Below are 21,286 nucleotides of genomic sequence, written 5' to 3'. Positions count from 1 at the left end.
CAGGGAGGGTTGCACCCCTTAGAATAAAAGGGAAAAAACAGCATTGGTTATCTTCGAAGTAGGGGCACAAAGTGGAACCAGGGAGGGGTGCGCACCCCTGCACCCCTCCCCTGGATCCGCCCCTGGTATGAATAGAATAGAAAAATGCAAAAAGATAGCCTACAGCACCAGTTATTCCCGGGCGATCACCCATGCAAGTACTATTCTGGCCCTACCGAGTTTGACTTTGGTGATCGGACGAGAAACCGCGGTTTTTTCTCGGTGGTATGGCCGTAGACAGAAGTAAATGCAAAACTTTAGTGCTTTTATACCGGTGGGTGTTTTGATCACCAACATAGTTTGGAATAAACAAAATCAGTTAAACTAAACTAAAGTAAGCAAAGAAACAAACCTGAAAGACCAGAATGATTTAAGAAAAAATACAACTAATTGAAAAGCATATGGTGTAGTTCTAAAACCAAATGAAAAATAATAGAAAAATGCAAAGAGATAGTCTATAGCACCAGTTATTCCCGGGCGGTCACCAATCCAAGTACTATGCTGGCCCCAAAGTCCAAAGACAACAACCTCTCGATCGAGTGAGCAAGCAACCCTAACACTAAGCCCGTAGCCTATTTCAAGTCGTTACCCTACGGCCTAGCTCGATTTGTAACCCTAACTTCTTCGCACAAACAAACCCTAGAAAATGTTAACCCTAACTCTCCACAAACCTTGTAAAGTCCTCCCTAACCCTAATCAATTTACGCCAAGAATTTTGCACAAACCCGAACTCCTAGTTGGCCTTTCAATAGCTAGACTTGTTTATTCCTACTGAATAGGCAATCGCTCAACTAGTTGGGACTGTTTGAAGGTATCTTACAGCTTTCCCCAATTTATCGATTTCAGCTATGGGCGACTACAATCTAAGGAAAAACAAGCTCTGGAGAGCGCGAGCGAGCAGTAACTAGTCCAACTCACTGCGATTCAGTTGTCTTTACGCGTTCAGCAAGACTTTTTAATTCCTTTTTGCTACTCAGTGGCGGATCCAGGATTTTTCAATGGGGGGTTCCGTTTCTTAACTGTGTATAATTCTCTTTTGTTTAGTCGATGTTTGACAAAAAATTGGCTCTAATCACCTAGTTTACTACCTAGTAACGGAACTTAAAGGTAAATTAAACATTATAAAAGCAAATATTTATCATTTCGTGTTCAACATTATCCTTGTGGATACTTTTAAGCAAAATTTATATAAGACATATTTCTATTACCTAAAAGATCAAACCTTCAAGGGGGTTCCGTGGAACCCTTCGAACCCTCCCTGGATCCGCCACTGCTACTGTTGCAATGCGCTAGAAACATCACTACGCCAAGTCGTAACTACCGCAAGCTATTCAAGTGCTAGGTCCAACTCTAATCAAGGTGTTAATTCGATTAGCACTCACTTAGGGAAAGCCATTTGTGTGTTGTTCGTTTAGAGCGGAACAAAGGTGGATGTTTCACTAGCATGCTTTGCGCGCCGTATCATTATGCATCCGTCTGTAGCGTTTGTTTGAAAAATAGGGAGTTTAAGATAGGGCAGCTACGGTAGACTACTACGGTTGAACGCGGTTCGTGATCTGGGACGAGTTTCAATGCGCATGGATGAAAATTCATGCATGCAGTAGCTGGCCGTGAATCCGGTATCATTTTGGCTTCCTATTTCAGCCATGGCTTCGCCGAATGCAGAAAATGAAAACTGGTGAGTGTTTATCATGAGTTTTTGGCAAATGCGTACGTATATCAGGTTAAATTTATGAGAATGTATTGTATAGCTTGCTACAATTTAACACGCTGTAATATCGCAATTTTTTAGTTCCACAAGTCCATGCAATGTTCCACGTGTGGAGTCGGATGTCACCGGTTCTCTTCGCAATAAGTAAGTAAAAACAATCAAAACTACTTTGTAATTCTTTCACAAGAGTTAATGCAGAGAGAGAATAAAGTCCATTAAAATGTTTTTCTTAGTTGGGGTTGATTGTCACATCACCTTTTTTTAATTGCAACAAGCGTTCGCTCTAAAATATTTTTATATTTGTACTTTCAATCCCACGACACTTAGGAAACGAAGTAGGAAAATAATGTACTATTATTATTGTTATTGTTATTATAGTTATTACTATTATTATTATTATTGTCATCATTATTGTTGTTTGAATGCAATTAGTTTAAAACCATGAAATATTTTGCTGGACTAACAACAACTAATTTGCATCTAACATGGAATAAACCAACCATGCACTTGCGACATCCTCACTGGAAAAAAAAACTTATGTTGATAAACTTTTTCATTTCCTTCTTGTGTCGTTCTTTCTGTTCCTAATTTTATCATTCTATGCAGGAAATTTTGTATTTGCGGCTCAATAAAGTTTTGTCTTTCTTGGCACTGATCAATTATGAGCAATATATTGAGAGAGGTGCTTTGCTAGAGTATTTTCCTTATATCCGTGAGACACTTTTTAAGAAATTGCACTAATTAGTTCTCGCTAGTCTTTGTTCAGTAAAAAAAATTGCACTAAATTAAATTTGCGATTTTGTCAGCAAACTATTACGCAGATGTAATGGAAGCCCTTTCTCTATTTCATGGGTACAATATATTTGCACTTAATCATTCGCTTATTATAACTTGGTATTCAATTATGTTTAGGGCATGAAAAAAAAATTATTTCTTTTTTTATTTCATTTACAGTGGAACATTTAGATGGACAGAGGAACGAGATAGACTTCTTCTACGACAAATAGTATCCCTCGAGCCTTTTGCCTACAAAGCTGGGACTAAAGAAGCAGGTCTTAGGTGGACAGAAGTAGCAGAACGGATCAACTGCTATGCTCATTTCTCAAGTCAACCTAGAGATCAACGCAGTGTGAGGGAACGTTTCAACAAATTGTTGGCAGACTTCAAGAAAAAAAGCAGGAATGAAGAGTCTGCAAGTGGCATTGCTCCTGATGACCAAACAGAAAATGAGATGATATTGGAAGAAATAGTCGAAAAAATGAAATCTCCGCTGATCCAAGTTGCAAGGGATGAAAAAAATCAGGAAAAAAAGAGACAAAATGCCATATTCATTAGGAACAATGCAATGGAAACATGGTCTAAAACAAGAAAGAGTGGTAGTGAAGGTGGTGATTCGGGTTCAGAGGGGAACGGCCAAGTAGAGCAGGCGTTGACCAAAAGACGTAAAACAAGAAAAGGAGGGTCAGAAGCACTGCAGTACTTGGCTGAAAAAACAGAAGTAGAAACCGCTCTGCGAAAGCAAGATCTTGAATTACGCAGAGAAGAAATGCGTCTTCAAGCAGAACAGCAAAAGGAACATTACAAATTGCAACAGCAACAGATGCAACTTATGGCTGACATTGTCAAAAGACTAGCAAAATAAGTTTTTGTCTTTTAAACCACTCGGTTCTTGTTTGGATTTGTATGTTAAATTACATTACTTAATGTAATGTGAAACGCACTTTAATAATACTTTCCACTAGCTAGTGTTTTTGTTCTATTAGAAATGCTTTTATCGATATCGTACAGTATATCAGTCACAAAACAAAACTAAAGTATGAGAAACCAAGATGCGTGTGTTACGTTTGTAAGCTATTTATTCAAAACTGCATTATTCAACTTATAGAAATAATATTATTGTGAATATATATTGAATAATTTTAAGTATTTGTAAATATTTATTACTGATCAAAGTGTAAAACCTGGTTTACCCGAGCAACGCAAATACACAAACAAACGAAAGGACTGGCTTGCGTTGTAGTATTGCGTTTGCGTTTTCACCGGTACGGTTCACACGTTAAAAATGAAAGAATGGAAACCTTTCCATTTTTTTGCGTTTGCGTTTGCACTTGCGTTGCTCGTGTGAACCAGGCTTAATAGTCAATTGGACCAGGTTATAGTAACTATTATTATAATATAACAATTATTAATGTAATTATGAAGATGTATTACCAGAAGGCTTAATAAACCCAAGAAAATAGATGTAACCGATGGAATTTCAATTGGGGTATACTAAAATGTATCAAATTAAATAAGATCTATTTCAGGGGTGTAATGACCTACTTTATTCTATTAAAAACAACAACAAACAAACAGAAGAGCGTTGCAATATTTCCAACAGGATATTATGCGCTTTATGCTAAATAGTCAGCTAATGTTGGAGGCTCAACTTGAAATGGCTCAGAAGTTGTATTACCATACAAACAAGTGAGCATGTTTCTGAACAATGCACTTACTATGTACTGCTTTCCTACTGCACTTAATCCTATCTTTAAGTTTTTCTTATAGTCAATGAACTTGAAGTAGTTCGAGACATCGCGAAACAACCACTCCACGGAGACTCGGACTGAGCTCATAGCTTCATTGAAAGCCCTCATATCAGGTGTTAGAACAGGAATATCTCCAACGCGATAGGGACACATCAAGTTGGGGCGGAGCGGGTAGGCTTGGTCACCGTATACACAGAGAACGTTCCCTGCTGGGTTAAAAGCTATTCTTTCAAGGGTTCCCAAGAGTCCCGAGTCTCTTAACGTCCCTGCATCATGTCGGCACCCTTCCACTGGACCGTAAAGATTGGCTATCAAACCATTTGGAAGTGCTAATGCTTGAAACTTTAGCGCGTGAACTCGTTTGTGTCCGTTGTATACTACGTTTTGGTGTAAGCCGGGTCTGCATATTGGACGGACAGTCCCATCAATGAAGCCAAAACAATTCGTTAGAGGAGCGCCTTTTCTTAATATGGCTTCTGAATATCGTTGAAGAGATGCTCTGGAGAGAAAAGGTTGATTCCAGGAGGATAAACGGAAACCATGAGTTTCATAAATCCAGTCAAGCACAGTGTTTGTTATCATGCTTATCTCGGGTATTGGACGAGCGAACGCAGGAATCATATCGTAATACCGACCAGGGTAGGCCAATCTCTTTAGCAGCATGCACAAGCCCTCTAATCCACTGCAGACAGTCCCTTGAGAACAAACGAAGCGTACAGGTAGCTGCAGATGGTTCCCTAACACTGGTATATCCTCTTTTGCGACTCTGAAGTTAGATTCGCACTCGCTAGAACTCAAGTCATCCAAGCAAAAGGAGTCGTATTTCCAGAATGGATAAGAAGGATTAGAGGGTTTATATTCTTCATATAAAATCAAGAACTCATCCTCTCTCAAAATACCATCAGCAAAGGCAATGACGATTGCATTTCTTATATCTTCAAACGACATTTCTGCTAGCCAACACTCGGATAGCACTCGGTTGCGAATCAAAATATATCATTTTTTGCGACCACTGAACCGTATACGGTATGCTCGATCCAGTATTTACCAGACGCGTTCAACCGTAGTAGTCTACCGTAGCGGTCTTATCTTAAACTCTCTAATTTCCTCTCGACGGCGACGCTATTCGATTGTTGTGCCAAATGAAAACAACAGCCGTTCGCTTATTAAAGAATTTCTGCATCCATACTGATAAACAATAGAAAGTCTGGACATTTCTCTGGGACCTTGTTCGGTGTCTTTGTAATTTTTGCCATAGGAAAAATCAAAATATTATGCCATATCAATGAATGGATAGAAAAAGATAAAAATAGTTTTGACAAGCGAAGTGTTTGTAGGCTTTGAAATATGTGGGAATAAATTGAAATTAAACGAAAAAAATTTAAGAAAGAACACACTTACACAAAGTATAGTCTTCATACTATGCTATAACCCTTAAGTCTGCTTAAGTCTCCACGTTTGATGGAGATACGGCCATTACAATTCGGCATATCCCTAACCCGGGACCCGGACTCGGACTCGGACTCGGACTCAAAAAAAAAAAAGAAAAAGAAAAAAAAAAAAAAAGAAAAAAACTAAAATACATATATATATGGATATATACAGCCTTTTGCAAAAATTATGGCCGATACCGGCATATCAATATATCAATATATCGATATATATCGACGTGCATCATAGGAAGGAAGTACTCGTTACCCTATTATATCCTGCGACCCATGGACCCGCACAGAGTCATGTTCATAACAGCTAGGCTAAGTTTGCTATTAGTGTTGATTTATCGTCAAAATACAGTAAAAAATAAAATTCAAAAAACAAACAATTGAATGTCTTAACTTGAGTATTGTCATAGTCGATTGCTATTGGACCATGAAACAATAGCTGCGGCGTGTTTGACTGTAAACCAACACTAATAGCCAGCTTCGGCTACCTGTGTGTTAATGACCGAAAACATGGAGACATTCACAGTGCACTAAGGGTTCTAGACGAGTTTCTTAAAACTAAATTTTCACATTTCAACATAGAGAATGTTCCAAAATTCTCACTTCCAGAAGAAATGAAGTCTTATTTTGCGAAAACACACTCTGAAGTTATAAGACCAGCATTAAATACTAACTTTAAAATGGGCTACATCGTGGAGGGCCGCGGAAACAGAAAATTCGACATTGTTGACGAGTCTACTCTTAAACAAGCTTATGAAAGTAGCAGCAACGGGAGGCTGTGTTTGTGGGTTGATCCTCATGTTCCTCAGCAATTAGCGAAACGTAAAGGGAAGAAGAAAAAGAAGAGTAATTGCTGTGCACGTGCCACAACAAAAAATGTTTCTGCATGAATAAAACTTCGAAACACTTCTCGTATATTAAAGAAAGAGATTAGAACTTTGTTTATATATAACATATAGCTACTATATCTATGAGATATTTCTACACCATATTTAATTCTTGCACAAGCTGCTTCGTCGAAGAACATTTACGCCGCCGCATTTTGATAAATAAAACTTTTCACAACTTCTTTAGTAATCCTATTATCAGCTAATCGTTTAAAACTCATAAAAAACGTCATGTTTAAGTTAAACATTCTGAAGAAAAAAACCACCTTGTAATGCCAAATGGAAGGTTTTATGGAGTTAAAAGTAAAGCATGAAATCGTAATATTTATTAAATTTGTGGTACTTGGTCACAATGGAATTTTTCACAAGATCGCGTGGCGAGAATTAGCATATTGAAAAAAATTATTCTAACACTCTTAGCACTCAACACTCTAACACAATATTGCTGAAATCAGTATTGGCCTTGTTGCTACTAATTTAATGCAATGTTTTACTGAATCTTATTAGCCGAGAAAAGGGACCTCAGCACGAGTTCTGACAAGAAGACAACTCAGGATCTTCATCAAAACGTACCCGCACCGAGAAACAAGCCGACAATCACTATCATAATCTGAAAGAGAAATTCGACGGAAAGTGGGAAGATCATCAATTGCGGTCATGGGCGACAATGGTGGTAATAAGCATTATATTTCTATATCATTTACACGCCTATTCCAAAAAACGTTGTCAGGGCTGAGAGCAAGGAGCTGACGACCGATATGAATGCCAGATAACCTGCACTGATTTTATTCGTGTATATTCGATCCTTATTTATTTCTATAGAACAAAGGACAGACATAAAAACTTTCACGTGCATGTTCATATATCACAATTATAATTCTATTGAAAAAACGCGATTTGAATAAATGGCAAGTCAACCAGCATTCATCAGTGGTCAGCAACGTTTATTGGAATAGGTTTATTTTTACTTGGGCAATACGCTAGGTTATGAAAAACATGACCTGACAAGATACTATGTATGCCCAACGTTTTCTTTGTTTTCAGGCGTTGGGTAATCACAGATCGTTAGAACAACCACCAACTCTTCCTTACTTTAACAATCAAACAAAAAAGAAACTAAGTCAACAAGACTGGTTAGCTGAGACGATTGCTGCCTCCATGGGCGCATGTATAGCAACCATGAGGAATGACAGTTCCAATAATGTAAGTATACATTTTATTGAATTAACGCGATATTACTTTTCCTTGCTCATAAAATAATTTTTTTTACAGGATGACAAAAGAGGAAAATTACTGGAGCAATTAAAAGAACTGAAGAATCTTTTTGACAGTGATGTCTTATCGAGAAGGGAATACGAGGATCAAAAGAGCATCATTCTTCAAAATCTCAAGGATTTGTAAAAATTTTACATTGCCGGATTCGTTTTCTAAATATATGTACAATGGCCAAAATATCCAAAGCAATCTTTTCTCAGCTGTATGCATGCAATATAACGAATTATAAAGCATTAGCGCTATAGCATTGAATGATGTTCGGTACATGGAACAACTATTAGGAATGACTACACTCTTACTCTCGTGTTATACTCACCAATTTTCGCGTTACTCCGAACCTTGTCAAGTTCCTGAAGACTGTTGAAAGGTGATGATTGCTTCCTGTTGCCCTACCTATTTCGTAGTGCAGTTCTCGGAGTGTTAAAGAAGGGTTTTGCAGAACTGCTTCCATGATTACGAAACTTTCATGTGGGTGAAGAGAAGACTCACGTGGCCTTCCTACGGTACCACAGCTCACTAATCGTGTCATGGTAAATTTTCTTATAATTCGCCGTACAGTCCTGTCAGATAGCTTCAAAACTCTAACAATTTTATTGGTTCTATATAGAAAGCCAAACTTGAGCCAAATGACTCGACTCCGAAGGTCGTAGCTATACATATTTAGCGTATAAAGAAGGTTAATTCCTTCCCATGGTGCACGTCGATATATATCGATATATTGAAATATTGATATTTCGGTATCGGCCATAATTTTTTCAAAAGGCTGTATTTATATATATAATAGAACCAAAAAATAAAAAATAAAATAAAGATAAATATTACACAAAGAAATATGATATATAGACCAAATTCAAAACTCGCACCGATGTGAGGCTTAAGTTGTGAACAAAGGGATCTGGCGTGACTCAAAGTAATCTGGCGTGATGCACATGAATCGCGGGACGAAGTTGACCAAGACGTGAAATGATTTTTTTTTTGAAGTCTTACTTATCTGGACCTTGACCTCAGGGCACGACTCATTTGGCGTTATTTGTAATAATACTTTTTGGATATTTACCACTGAAAATATCTCTATGTGAACGAATCGTGGGATCGAGTTGGCCAAGACGGGAATAACATTTCCGAAGGAATTATTTCAAGTCTTGGCCAACTCGATCCCACGATTCGTACACATCAAGATATTTTCAGTTGGTTAATATTCATATAAATGAAGGAATGAAGAAATGAAGAAATGAGAAGACAGAGAAACAGACACTTTTCGAAAGTCTGTTTGGGTTCCCTGTGTTGTACCCAGTCTTTATCTGTAAATTATGATCCTCCATTCGTTCATTTTGGTGTTATGGAAAGTTAGAATATCGTTGTTTTCCGCCAAAGATCAGACTGTTTTCTGGTCAACTGGTGCGTGAGGTAAGTCAGCATAGATGCACTGTGCTGTATTGGCTGGTTTGAACAGAGTCTTGTGGTTGGTTTGGTCAACACGTGCCTCGTATCCACTGTTTGTTTACGTCTGGGTATTGACAGATAAGTTGAATTGGGAACATTTATTCCCTCAATATTCAAAACTCCTGACCCTTTTCTGTTCCCACTTCTTGCACTCAGATTAAGCGTGCATTGTATAATAGTGTTGCTTGAGGTTTTATTGTCTTGTTGTGGTGATTGTTGTCGTTGTTGTTGCTGTAATAATGTAATTTAATATTGTAGATAAAAATTTTGATTTTGTAACCAACTTTTCGTCATTCAACAGATTTCCATGGCAGAGGGAGAAGAAGTAGATCCAGATTGGTGTGGTTATGAATGTACATATAGGTCAGGAGAGATTCTGTTCCACTATAACAAGACAACAGGAGAACACCGATGGACAGGTGGTGATCATGTAAGTCTAAAAATTCTTATTGCAGTTTAAAATTAAGTTTCCAAACCTAAAATATGTAATTCATTTTATTTTTATTACCGCAATAATTGTAACCCCAATGAAACAAGAAACTATTTTGTGGTTTCTCAAACTCGTTTTAAAAACAACCTTTGGTAATTTTTATGTAGTATTACATTAACACCCCATTTCCCAGCAGGTTTGGCACCATCACACGTGACGGCAGCCATGTTAAAATGCCGGAACAATACGATCGTTTTACATAAGAAACCACAGGCAGAAATTAAAAAAGTAACAATAATGATGACACATATGATAAAGAAGATAGTTGTATTCCTAGAGATTTTTAGTCCCTTTAAAGCTTGTTTTGTTCGACAAATTATACATTCAAAGCATAAAGGATCTAGATGTAGGTATCAACCATCCTTACACCCTACCCCTGGTAGTATACTAGTCGATGGGAAGATATCAGGTTACTGGGAAAAAAGAAAACCACTCATACAGTAGTTTAAGAAAATAATTTTCAATCTTCTTTAAACAGATGGATTCCTAATACGCATCTCTTTTATTCATCTCAGTAGCTTCTTTTAGTAATCACAAGGCTTTATTATTCGGTAGAAGGTATAACTTTGTATCATTTTCTAGGAATACCGTAATAATTGTAAGCTGTCAGTATCCCAAGAGATCCAGTGTACACAGACCGATGACTGTGGTTGTACTAATGGACAGACTAGACATGGTCAACAAGGTAACACAATAGTACTCGCTATTAGTAAACATTTTGTATTTGAAATTCAGTCGCTTGTTTTGTTTCCTCTTAGTATTAGTGACAATCACTTCCCATTCATTCTCCGACCTTAAATTTCTCTCTTATTTTTACGTTTTTATTGTTTTAAATAATTTTATTTTCTTCCATTTATTTAGAATCTTTCATTCTCTACGTCAACCCTTTTCACCCTGCTCTTGAGTTTACATGGGAAATCAGTGAGACTTCCATTACATTTCTTTGCATTTCCGTGAACATTTCTACCAACCATCTCAATACTACTATTCATTATAAGCCCACAGACTCTCACTTGTACTTAACCTATCATTAATCGTGGTTTTAATTTACTCAAATCTGATCCTACTACTTCTGACATTTTCAAAGCACGCCCTCTCTTTTCTTTCAAGAGAGGCCGCAATCTGCCTTCCTTCTTAGTTAAAGGCAAAATTCCTTCTGATAAACAACCTGGAACTTTTCGCTGTTCTCGCAAACGTTGTTACACTTGCCCTTTTGTTGCTCCCTGTACCTCTGTTAAAGGTCCTAAATCTACCTTTAATATAAAGGATCACTTCGACTGTACTTCATCTAACATCATCTATTGCATTCAGTGCTCTTATCGTAACATGCTGTATGTTGGTGAAACTGGACGAAGATTAGGTGATCGTTTCGGAGACCACCTTTACGATATTCGCAAGAAAGATCTCTCTTAACCAGTTTCTCGACCTTTCAATTATGTGAACCACTCGGAAACTAATGCTAATGTTTTTGGTCTTTGCTTAACATACAGTAGCAATAATTCACGCAAAACAAAAGAAATGCACTTGATTAATTCGCTTGGCAAAATTAATCCGCACGGTATGAATGAACGCTTCACCTTTAATTAGCCACTTCTCACCTACCATTATTATTTTTGATCCGTTCGTTTTCTTTTGTTTTTCGACTTGCTATTTTCTTATTGGTTTGTGTTCTCCCTACACCACTATATATACCCCTCCATCATTCTCTTTCTCTCATTGACTCCGACGAATGACTAACGTCAGAAACGTCAGTCTATTATCTTTCGTATTTACGGTGATTAGATTATCTACTACGACACATTTGTTTCAAATAAAAAACACCGACGCAGTCCAAACTAGTCCCAAAACTAGTCGTTATCTACAATCTGCAGTAACCCTAATCCATGCCTTAATTACTAGCAGAGTTGATTACTGTACTGTACCATGACCTTCCTAATTGCCAGCTTCACAAATTGTAGCGTGTTTTGAATGCATTTGATCGCTTAGGTTTTTCTGCCTCCAGATTCTGTCACATCACCCCTTTGTTACGGGGTTACCTGGTTACCTGGTTACCTCTCCGCTTTCGTGTGGAATTGAAATTAATCTTAATTACTTTTAAAGTTCTAAAAGGGCTTGCTCCACTCTACCTGGTTGAGCTTATTTCAGTTTTGCCTCTGTCTACGTATAACCTTAGGTTAGGATAAATAGCAATGGCACACTGTTAAGCCATCCAAATATTAAATCAAAACGTACCCTGGGTGATCGCGTTTTTTTGTTGGCCGCGCCCAAGCTTGGAGGTCTGGCATCTGTTACACCTACAGTATTTTATCGAAAAACGCAAACTTTATTTTTATCGAACATGGCCCATTGAACGCATGGCAAGCGCTGCTTTCAACTAGCTATGGGTAAACATCCTCTGTCAATATAGACCGTTTTCTCAAGGTTGCGTGCGCATACAAACGTACGACACCGGAACAGGATCTTTATGATGAGAATTATCACACATTTCTATAAGATTTTTCGACGAGATTCCATAAAATCGATTATTTTCCTCTTTACCAGCGTTTGCATTGCTACACGGCCACCCCAGACAAAAATCGCGACGTGCACTTCGCAATAGACTGCCGTCAATCAAACACGTTGACGCCATTTACACGCTTGTGTGATTCAAAAGGCGCCAAAACTTCGGTCGATTGTTTACAAGTATTATGAGCCACACCCACCGGGCCTATCCGTGCCGATCCAAACGCGTGTAAACCTATTGAGGTAGTTAACAACGTCAAACTGCTAGGACTGAACATCTCAGATAATTTAAAATGGAACGTTCATATCTCGGAAATCATACGAAAAGTATCCTCTGGACTCTACTTCTTAAGGTAACAAAAACGAGCAAACATTTTATCAAAGGAACTCTTGACATTTTATATCACATGCATACGACAGTAACTGAATACGCCTGTCCGGTGTAACATAATGGGCTACCGAAGTACTTGTCCGAAGACCTAGAAAGACTGCAGAAGCGTGCTTTAAGAATCATCTACCCATTCACCACATAAACTGAAGCCTTAGCAGTCAGTAGTAACCTGACCACACTCTACGATCGCAGAAATACCATAACAACCAACCTATTCAATGAGATCAGCTCTAATGTGAATCATAAGTTGCATAACCTACTGCCAAGACCAAATGTTAATCTTAGAAGTAAGCGGAGTTTCAATGTGTCTGCATGTAAGACAAACAGAATGATGAACAGCTTCATATATAGCAACAGTAATTAAACTGTAACATCAACTAAATTATATATCAATAGCAATATTGAATTATTTTCAATTGGAGTCAATGATTTTATGACAGAGAACCAGATCTTTCTGGGTGGTATGGCCGTAGACAGAAGAAACTGCAAAACTTAAGTGACTTTATACCGGAGCGGGTTTTGATCACCACAAACGTTTCGGGGAAATGAAGGAAAAAACTCAACTAGAAAACAAACAAGGAAAACAACCCTATGAATAGAAAGAAAATTGGGTTGAATTGCACGGGTTGAAAACTACTTAAACGTTGTTTAAATATGAAACAGTTCCTAAGCGGGATAGTAGTAATTTCGAAATTAGCTCTTACGATCTGCGCATAGAAGAATTCTTATAACATGGTCAAAAAATCTGCAGCGACCGAAATATTTTCTGCATGAATACACTATTTTAATAAAGATCGGCTTCAAACTTGAATGTATTCACAGCCGATTAACGCAGTTTTCTTTTAGATTGGAATATGAGGCATTTTAGTATTGGGTATTTTAACCAGAAAACATAAAGGTACAAAAAATTCTGTTTAGTCTCGGATCATTTCACTAGATCTCGGACCAACAAGGCTTTTTGAAATACTGTGTATTTCGTGCAGAAAAACGTAGGAAGGTTTTCATAAATAAATCTCCCATAGTAGGGCCCAATTTGGTCAAGTTGTATTCCAAGCCATTTCTATTGATAATGTGCCTGTTGACAATAGCGAAGCGAAATCCTGGATCCGCCCCTGATTATAAATGCGAGGTCAATATATGATTAACCCGGTTAATAACTTTATATTAATAAGCAATAATGAACAATTAAGTTAACCTTCTCAATAAGCCTGGAACGAGATGACGTTCTACCCCCGTCTCCAGACCATAATCCTTTTCACACTGCTTTTGTTCTTTAATTGTGACTATTGTTCCTGTATTCTCTAAGAAATCAAAAATTTTAATATGAAAGAATTTTAAAAACTATGATGGTATAAAGTCGGGTGTAAAACGTCATCTCGCTTCAGGCTTATTGATAATTAGAAAACTCATTAATCATTCATGACGAAAACACACTAGAAATCATGACCATGAAGGTGATTTTAAATCGGATAAAGATTCGTCTTCATTTGCATAAACTTTAACTTGGATTTTCTCTATCAAACTTGGTTCATTTCGTAAAAAAATCGGTACACAATGAGAACAAACATCATAAGTTTTCTAAGCCGTTCAATAATCTCGCAGATCGTGGTTTATCGGGTCTAAAACCACTCGGCTGCGCCTCGTGTTTTATACCCGATAAAACACTCCTGCTCGTTTATTAAACATTACATAAAATACTTAATTGCCTCGAACATCGGCAATAAGCCTATAGGGCTTATTGCCTCCGTTCTCGGTAATTAACTCTTACAGATCTGTAGTAGAACATGCATGTTGATAACATCTGTAGGAAAGGCGTCCAAAAACCTTTACTCTCTGAGGTTGCTGAAGAGGTGTGCCATCCTGGTGACAGTTTATTTCACCTGTATTAGATCCACGGCGCATGCCGCCTGCAATCTTATTAACGTCATCATTTGGAAGCTAGTCAGAAAACAGCTTTGCGCATCCTTTTTCCTCAACATAGCTATTCTGATGCCATGGATGCTGCTAAGACCTCCACTTTGGAGGCAAGACGTAATGTTCTTTGCGCTCGTCTCTTCATACAACATGACAAGCACCAGCCACAGGATCCACAGCTTGGTACCAAAGTGTTGGACTATTCAGCTACAGCCTATGTAGAGCATTCACAATATCTCGAAACAAGGGGGATCTATGGAACCCACGGAACCACCCCTGGATCCGCCACTGAACAATATTAATTAAATTGATATTATTGATAATGATGACAGGATGTTATCGAAACGTCGAAATATATCTGCGTTAGTTTTTCTGATTAATTTAGATTGATATTAATGTCTTTTTCAATAAAGGCGAATTAAAATATTATAATTATTATTAATTTGATGTAAAAAAATTTAAAAAAGCTTTTAACTTAAGTTCGAGTGTCTTTTAAAAGAAGTTGGTAACTATGAATTTCAGGTCACCTATCCAAGTACTGATCTTCTTGTCTGTCTTGGAAGCCCAGGTTTTTTCCATTGGGCAATGATTTCAAGAAAATAGCACAACAATAGCCATGACAACATTGCACCAGATAGACTAGATTATTTTCCACTTCAAATCAACGTGCAAATGCGTGGCAGAGTGCAAAAAGTTCATCTCAAAAAGTCGAGTGTCGCTATTCTCGTCAAACTGTCTGGGAGCAGTTGACCGAGATGTGGCTCTTCAATACTAAATTTTGGATTTTCAGTCTTATATTCTATATACTAAATTAATTTCGTCATCGATTACATGTTATAGCGGAGAACCATACTTGAGAAAATTGGTAACCCATCGAGTTGATTTCTAATGGCTTGAAAGATAATAATAGTAATGATAATGATGATAATAATAATAAATAATAATGAGAATAATAATAATAATAATGATAACAATGATAACAATAATAATAATGCGGAAATCGTAAAGCAATTTTATCGCAAGTAAAATGGAAAAGAGAACTTGTGTAGTAATCTATTAAAAGTGCAACAGTGCTCCACAAGAGAATAAATAGTGAGTTTTGGGGAAGATGCGAGTTCGCGGTGGAGGGAGCAGATGGCTACTTAATTTGTCAAACTTTAAGGGTGGGAGGGTGGGAAGAAAACATACACAAACGCAGAGAAAAAACTATGACAGGACCTTCCCTGTCCGTTCATCTAAAGTAAGTCCATGAGGGCACCATCTTGATATAGTAAACCTACTCATGCGACCGTTGGCTTCACCGATTATGCAACTATGCGTGTAGTCTGCCTACTTTTATACTAATTGTTACGCATGGTTGCTACGATGGAAACAATATGGAAATCACTGTAGTAAAAGGATAAAAACCCTCATTCCTTTATACTCACACCTACCTTTTCGGCCATACTGCTTGATTTCTATACAAAGTAAATACGAAACGACACGTGGTGTCTGAAGTCTGAAGTCTGAAGTCTGAAGTCTGAAGTCTGAAGTCTGAAGTCTGAAGTCTGAAGTCTGAAGTCTGAAGTCTGAAGTCTGAAGTATGAAGTATGAAGTATGAAGTATGAAGTATGAAATATGAAGTATGAAGTATGAAATATGAAGTATGAAGTATGAAGTCTCAAGTCTCAAGTCTCAAGTCCCTTCTCGGCCATCGTATGGTTGCACATTGAATAGTTAGAATGGTAAGGAATGACGATAAGGTATTACGAAAGACACTGTTAGCAACTTAGCCTAGGTTATCCCGCAAAGTTGTAAAGTGTAACTTATCTCACAGATTAATAATAATAATAATATTATTATATTATCATTATTACTATTATTAATACTATTATTATTATTATTATTATTATATTTATATAAAATTGAGCTGTATATGAAGCAGCATATGAAGCAACTTATGCAGCTTCAAACTGAATATGATATTTTATAGAGTTTCAGTATCCAGAAGTTCAACAATGCGAGTTCTGGCGAAGTTTCAGCGCGACTTGAGGCCGTTTAGTGAGTTTTTTCAAAATTGTTTCAAAACCTTGTTTGTGCTGCCTGTGGTTGTCGTGGTCGACGAGCGAACTGACTTGAAGCTCAAATTGTCAAATAACTTGATCTATATGAGCAAACTATAACTTGGGAGAGATACGCTAAAAGTTTATAACTTTAAAAAGATTGAAAAAGAATCAGAGGACTTTGTTGAAAAATTTTATTGTACATATTATATGCCGGTATAATCGTTTATCCTTCATCATCGGGATGGCGCTAAACCGCCCGTAACTTTATCTTCACTAATTTTGCTGATTGAACTGTAAACATACAGCATTAATATATCATATATGAATTATCTTTTTTAATTCGTTTCCTGATATTTATCATTTGTCCCTTTCCCGTCTATGTTTTATCATTTTTCTCATTCCCATCTATGTTCTATCATTTATCCCTTTCCCATCTATGTTTTATCATTTTTCTCTTTCCCGTCTATGTTCTATCATTCATTCCTTTCCCATCTATGTTTTATCATTTATCCCTTTCCCATCTATGTTTTATCATTTTTGTCTTTCCCATCTATGTTTTATCATTTTTCTCTTTCCCATCTATGTTTTATCATTTTTCTCTTTCCCATTTATGTTTTATCAATTATCCCTTTCCCATCTATGTTTTATCAATTATCCCTTTCCCATCTATGTTTTATCATTTATCCCTTTCCCATCTATGTTTTATCATTTTTGTCTTTCCCATTTATGTTTTATCATTTTTGTCTTTCCCATCTATGTTTTATCATTTATCCCTTTCCCATCTATGTTTTATCATTTATCCCTTTCCCATCCATGTTTTATCATTTATCCCTTTCCCATCTATGTTTTATCATTTTTGTCTTTCCCATCTATGTTTTATCATTTATCCCTTTCTCATCTATGTTTTATAATTTATCCCTTTCCCATCTATGTTTTATCATTTTTGTCTTTCCCATCTACGTTTTATCATTTTTGTCTTTCCCATCTATGTTTTATCATTTTCTCTTTCCCATTTATGTTTTATCATTTTTGTCTTTCCCATCTATGTTTTATCATTTTTCTCTTTCCCATTTATGTTTTATCAATTATCCCTTTCCCATCTATGTTTTATCATTTTCTCTTTCCCATCTATGTTTTATTATTTTCTCTTTCCCATCTATGTTTTATCATTTTCCTCTTTCCCATCTACGTTTTAATATTTATCCCTTTCCCATCTATGTTTTATTATTTATCCCTTTCCCGTCTATGTTTTATCATTTATCCCTTTCCCATCTATGTTTTATCATTTATCCATTTCCCATCTATGTTTTATCATTTTTGTCTTTCCCATCTATGTTTTATTATTTATCCCTTTCCCGTCTATGTTTTATCATTTATCCCTTTCCCATCTATGTTTTATCATTTTTCTCTTTCCCATTTATGTTTTATCAATTATCTTTTCCCCATCTATGTTTTTTTATATGTTTTTTTTTTAATGATAAATGATTGTTATATATTGCACGCCAAATAAAACGCAAACTATCAATATTATAGCGTATAGAATCCGCAAATATTCGTGAGGGACGTATACGAATGAGTTGAAACCAATTCCAAAACAAAAGTGAACGATGTATTTATGTAATCCTGCACAACGTCCAAAACTAGATGTCCAAGCTGATGTCCAAGCTAATCATGTACGATTAAGAATGAAACCCATCTGATCGTGTTGGATGCAAGATTGTGCATATGAGAACATACACGATTATTAATCCAATTTGCTGTCCCAAACCTTTAAACACAGGACTTTAAAACTTTAACAAGAATTTATATTGTTTAAGAGAGAATGTCAGCACTAAATCGAACATACGCCGGCAACAGTGGAAAAATCTATGGGCTTCTTGTTCAAAAGCTGTTTCTAACATTGTCTTGGCTTTAAATCTATGAAATTTTATGGTTAGGCTTTTAGGCAAAAGGATAATCCTACATATATTTGCAAAGGCACGAGAGGACTAATGGAGTTGAAGGGTATTTTGGCTCTCTCTATAAGAGGGTCATTTATTGACATTTTAAAAATCGTTTGATTTCTCATGAAATTAAAAAAACTTTGTCTAATAATCGTTGAAGAGCCCTAGAAAATATGTATCTTGGAGTTTCTTGCCGGAAATATTTTATTTCCACTGCGATAAACGTTAAAACGTTAGGAGAAGCTACTTTGAACCATGAATTAATCCCCTCCCCTCCCCCGTGGAGTTCGTTTGTCGACATGTAATCGAGGCAGTCACATGGTATCAGAGGAGCAGTTCGAGCATAAAAGTTGTGTGAATATTTTCCGACTAAAAATCCTTCATTTCTCCCTAAAATATGGATCTTTACGGGCTCATATTGCATCCTAAGGGTAAGTTTCCTATTTTATTAGCCATTTATTGTTTAATTTATTTATTTAGAGCGATATTTTAGAGTTGAATTGACCGTAAAGAGTTCGGTTGCTTGTCGCCATGTTTTGGCGGGATTCATTCCAAATTTAGCTTAAAGTTGAACGATTTATTGCTTGAAAAAACTTAAATAAGCCGAATTATTTATGCTTTAATGCTTCATTTGAGATTTTGCAATGTTTGCCGGTAATTTGTCGGTATTTTGTGCGATGTTGTTGGATTTTACGGCCTCATCAAACTAACTATTGTAGTCAGCCACTCAACCTTGCTTTCCCAAATGTAGTACTTTTTTGACTTAGGACGGTGCCTACTAATTGAGAACAATTTATTTTTTCCACACCGATATGAGCAAATTTTTGCCTAAGGATAAATTAGAAATGGTGCTGCACGCCATTGTGACTAGTAGAATTGATTATTGTAATGGACTTCTCTATGGACTATCGGACTTTATATAATAGATTTTCACGAACGCGCGCTCTGATTGGCTGAAAAGCTATGTTTTATCAGAGTATAGAAACATAGATATGACGTCAAAACCATGTTTTCTATACAAAATTAAACATAGGAAATACGTCACAGGAATTCGGCTTTTCAATTTCAAGCATTTTCACATTTTAAATTTAAAATATTCGTTTATTTTTATCAAGAATTATGTCTTTTCTCTAAAACAGGTAAATTTTGAAGTACATTTGATTGGTACTACATTTCGACGAGTAAAGCTTTCTTTCGTTTGTGCTGTGACTATTACAATGACCTTATTTCGCTAAACTAGAAGCTTTTTGCTTTACCGTGATGGTGTTAGAGAAGTCAAAAAATAATTTAAATTTTTTTTCATAGTCTAACAAGAATGAACAAATCTATCGTAAGAAACTTAAGCTTAATTACCAACTACCATCGTCAATTTTACGCTAATTTACGGTAATGTTTTTACCATAATTTGTTTTCCAATAGCCCGAGACTACGATTACAAAATACTACCTACACTACTATAGTTCAGGGTCAACTTAAAAAACAAGTTTTCTAAGTACTGCACTGCTAGCTTTCTTCCAATTTTGAAGATCAAAATCAGCTCCTCGTCTCTTGGGTCCTTTGGCATTCAAAGTGTTCATAAGCTGGTTTTCTTGAGTGTTTGTACAGGTTAAATCTCCATTTAACGATCTGAACTTTGAAAACGTTTTTCAAAATCTTCAGTATTTGAATTTTCATTTCTTCTAGCAGTTAAATGCTTGTTTTCTTTGGCTTTTTTGCTAAAATTTACAAGCAATTCTCCTTTCTCGTTGAACAAATGCGATAAACCAGTTGTATGCCAGCCTGTATGGATCTGTCATTACCTGTCAAAACTGGACCAATCAGATAGCCATAGGTCGCGTTTTTAGCCAATCATCGCATAGATCAAATTTGTTTGCGTGAGTATGACGACAGACACGCGCTCTTTTTGTAAACAAATCTTTTTTTTGAAATTTAACGCTATTTTTTCGTAAAAATCTATTATATAAAGCAAATAGATCAGGCTTAGCTATGTTCTGTTCTCTGATAAAACACTCCTGAAGCTGTAGAACACTCGAAACGTTATAGAAATCACTCACCTACGGCTCGTGATTTCTATAACTATTTGCGTGTCCTACAGCTCCAGTCATGTTTTATCAGAGAACAGAACATGGCTAAGCCTGATCTATTTGTTAAGTGAAATAGCTAAACTGCAAACATTGCAGCTGGCTGCTTACGTCATGAGGAAAATATTATCATATTACGCCCATTTTGTTAAATTTGCACTGGAAACCAGTAAGATACAGAATTGATTTTAAAATTAATTAAGGCTCTCAATGCTATGGCACCAAAATACATAATTGATTTAATTACAATAAGTCGAATATGGGCTATTTGCTTTGCTCTATTGAAGGTGTTATTGAAATATTTTGTTATTTAACACTTTTATTCGGCATTAAATACTCGTACACCGAATAACAACTCGATTTTCAACCACGAGGAGCAAAACATGAACTCGGGGCTCCCAAAACCAAAACAAGGCTAATTTACATAAACAATGTCAATTTCAACGCTCCTTCTCATTGTTTTGAAAAATGTTTATAGTTCATGGCTTTACCACAACTCCAGCAAGTTCACGAAGTTTGACAAATTGTCCTTTGTGTAATCCTTTGGTTAACATGTCTGCTACCATATCATTTGTAGAACAATAGACTATGCTAA

General features: G+C 36.4%; 2 protein-coding genes, 1 long non-coding RNA gene and 1 pseudogene across 3 annotated transcripts in view; 2 read left to right on the top strand and 2 right to left on the bottom strand.

Moving 5' to 3' along the window:
• Nucleotides 1-156: 156 nt before the first annotated feature.
• Nucleotides 157-278, bottom strand: LOC116305181 (5S ribosomal RNA; annotated as a pseudogene).
• Nucleotides 279-1,648: 1,370 nt separating this feature from the next.
• LOC148908467 (uncharacterized) lies at nucleotides 1,649-3,392 on the top strand. The gene is made up of 3 exons (XM_089035887.1): nucleotides 1,649-1,717; nucleotides 1,832-1,894; nucleotides 2,705-3,392. The coding sequence occupies exons 1-3, from the start codon at nucleotides 1,686-1,688 to the stop codon at nucleotides 3,390-3,392; spliced, it is 783 nt and encodes a 260-aa protein (XP_088892013.1). The 5' UTR covers nucleotides 1,649-1,685.
• Nucleotides 3,393-3,847: 455 nt separating this feature from the next.
• LOC148908466 (uncharacterized) lies at nucleotides 3,848-5,314 on the bottom strand. Its single transcript, XM_089034772.1, has one exon. The coding sequence runs from the start codon at nucleotides 5,224-5,226 to the stop codon at nucleotides 4,144-4,146; it is 1,083 nt and encodes a 360-aa protein (XP_088890898.1). The 5' UTR covers nucleotides 5,227-5,314; the 3' UTR covers nucleotides 3,848-4,143.
• Nucleotides 5,315-18,945: 13,631 nt separating this feature from the next.
• LOC148908464 (uncharacterized) overlaps nucleotides 18,946-21,286 on the top strand; it is a 10,556-nt gene continuing 8,215 nt past the window's right edge. The window contains exon 1 of the long non-coding RNA XR_016120760.1: nucleotides 18,946-19,041. This is a non-coding gene — a long non-coding RNA (uncharacterized LOC148908464). The remainder of the gene's footprint in view (nucleotides 19,042-21,286) is intronic.

The sequence above is a fragment of the Actinia tenebrosa genome, unplaced genomic scaffold, assembly GCF_029948245.1.
Source record: "Actinia tenebrosa isolate PJP-AT-01 unplaced genomic scaffold, QUT_ActTen_1.0 PGA_scaffold3__52_contigs__length_22856419, whole genome shotgun sequence".
In the NCBI taxonomy this organism is placed as follows: Eukaryota; Metazoa; Cnidaria; class Anthozoa; order Actiniaria; family Actiniidae; genus Actinia; species Actinia tenebrosa.
The sequence above is the reverse complement of the archived record's forward strand: the minus strand, read 5'-3'. Positions and strand labels throughout refer to the sequence as shown.

Coding starts and splice junctions, on each gene's coding strand:
- LOC148908467 (XM_089035887.1), top strand. CDS start 1,686: ATGGCTTCGCCGAATGCAGAAAATGAAAACTG. Junction 1,718..1,831: donor AATGCAGAAAATGAAAACTG/GTGAGTGTTTAT, acceptor GCAATTTTTTAG/TTCCACAAGTCCATGCAATG. Junction 1,895..2,704: donor ACCGGTTCTCTTCGCAATAA/GTAAGTAAAAAC, acceptor TTTCATTTACAG/TGGAACATTTAGATGGACAG.
- LOC148908466 (XM_089034772.1), bottom strand. CDS start 5,226: ATGTCGTTTGAAGATATAAGAAATGCAATCGTCATTGCCTTTGCTGAT.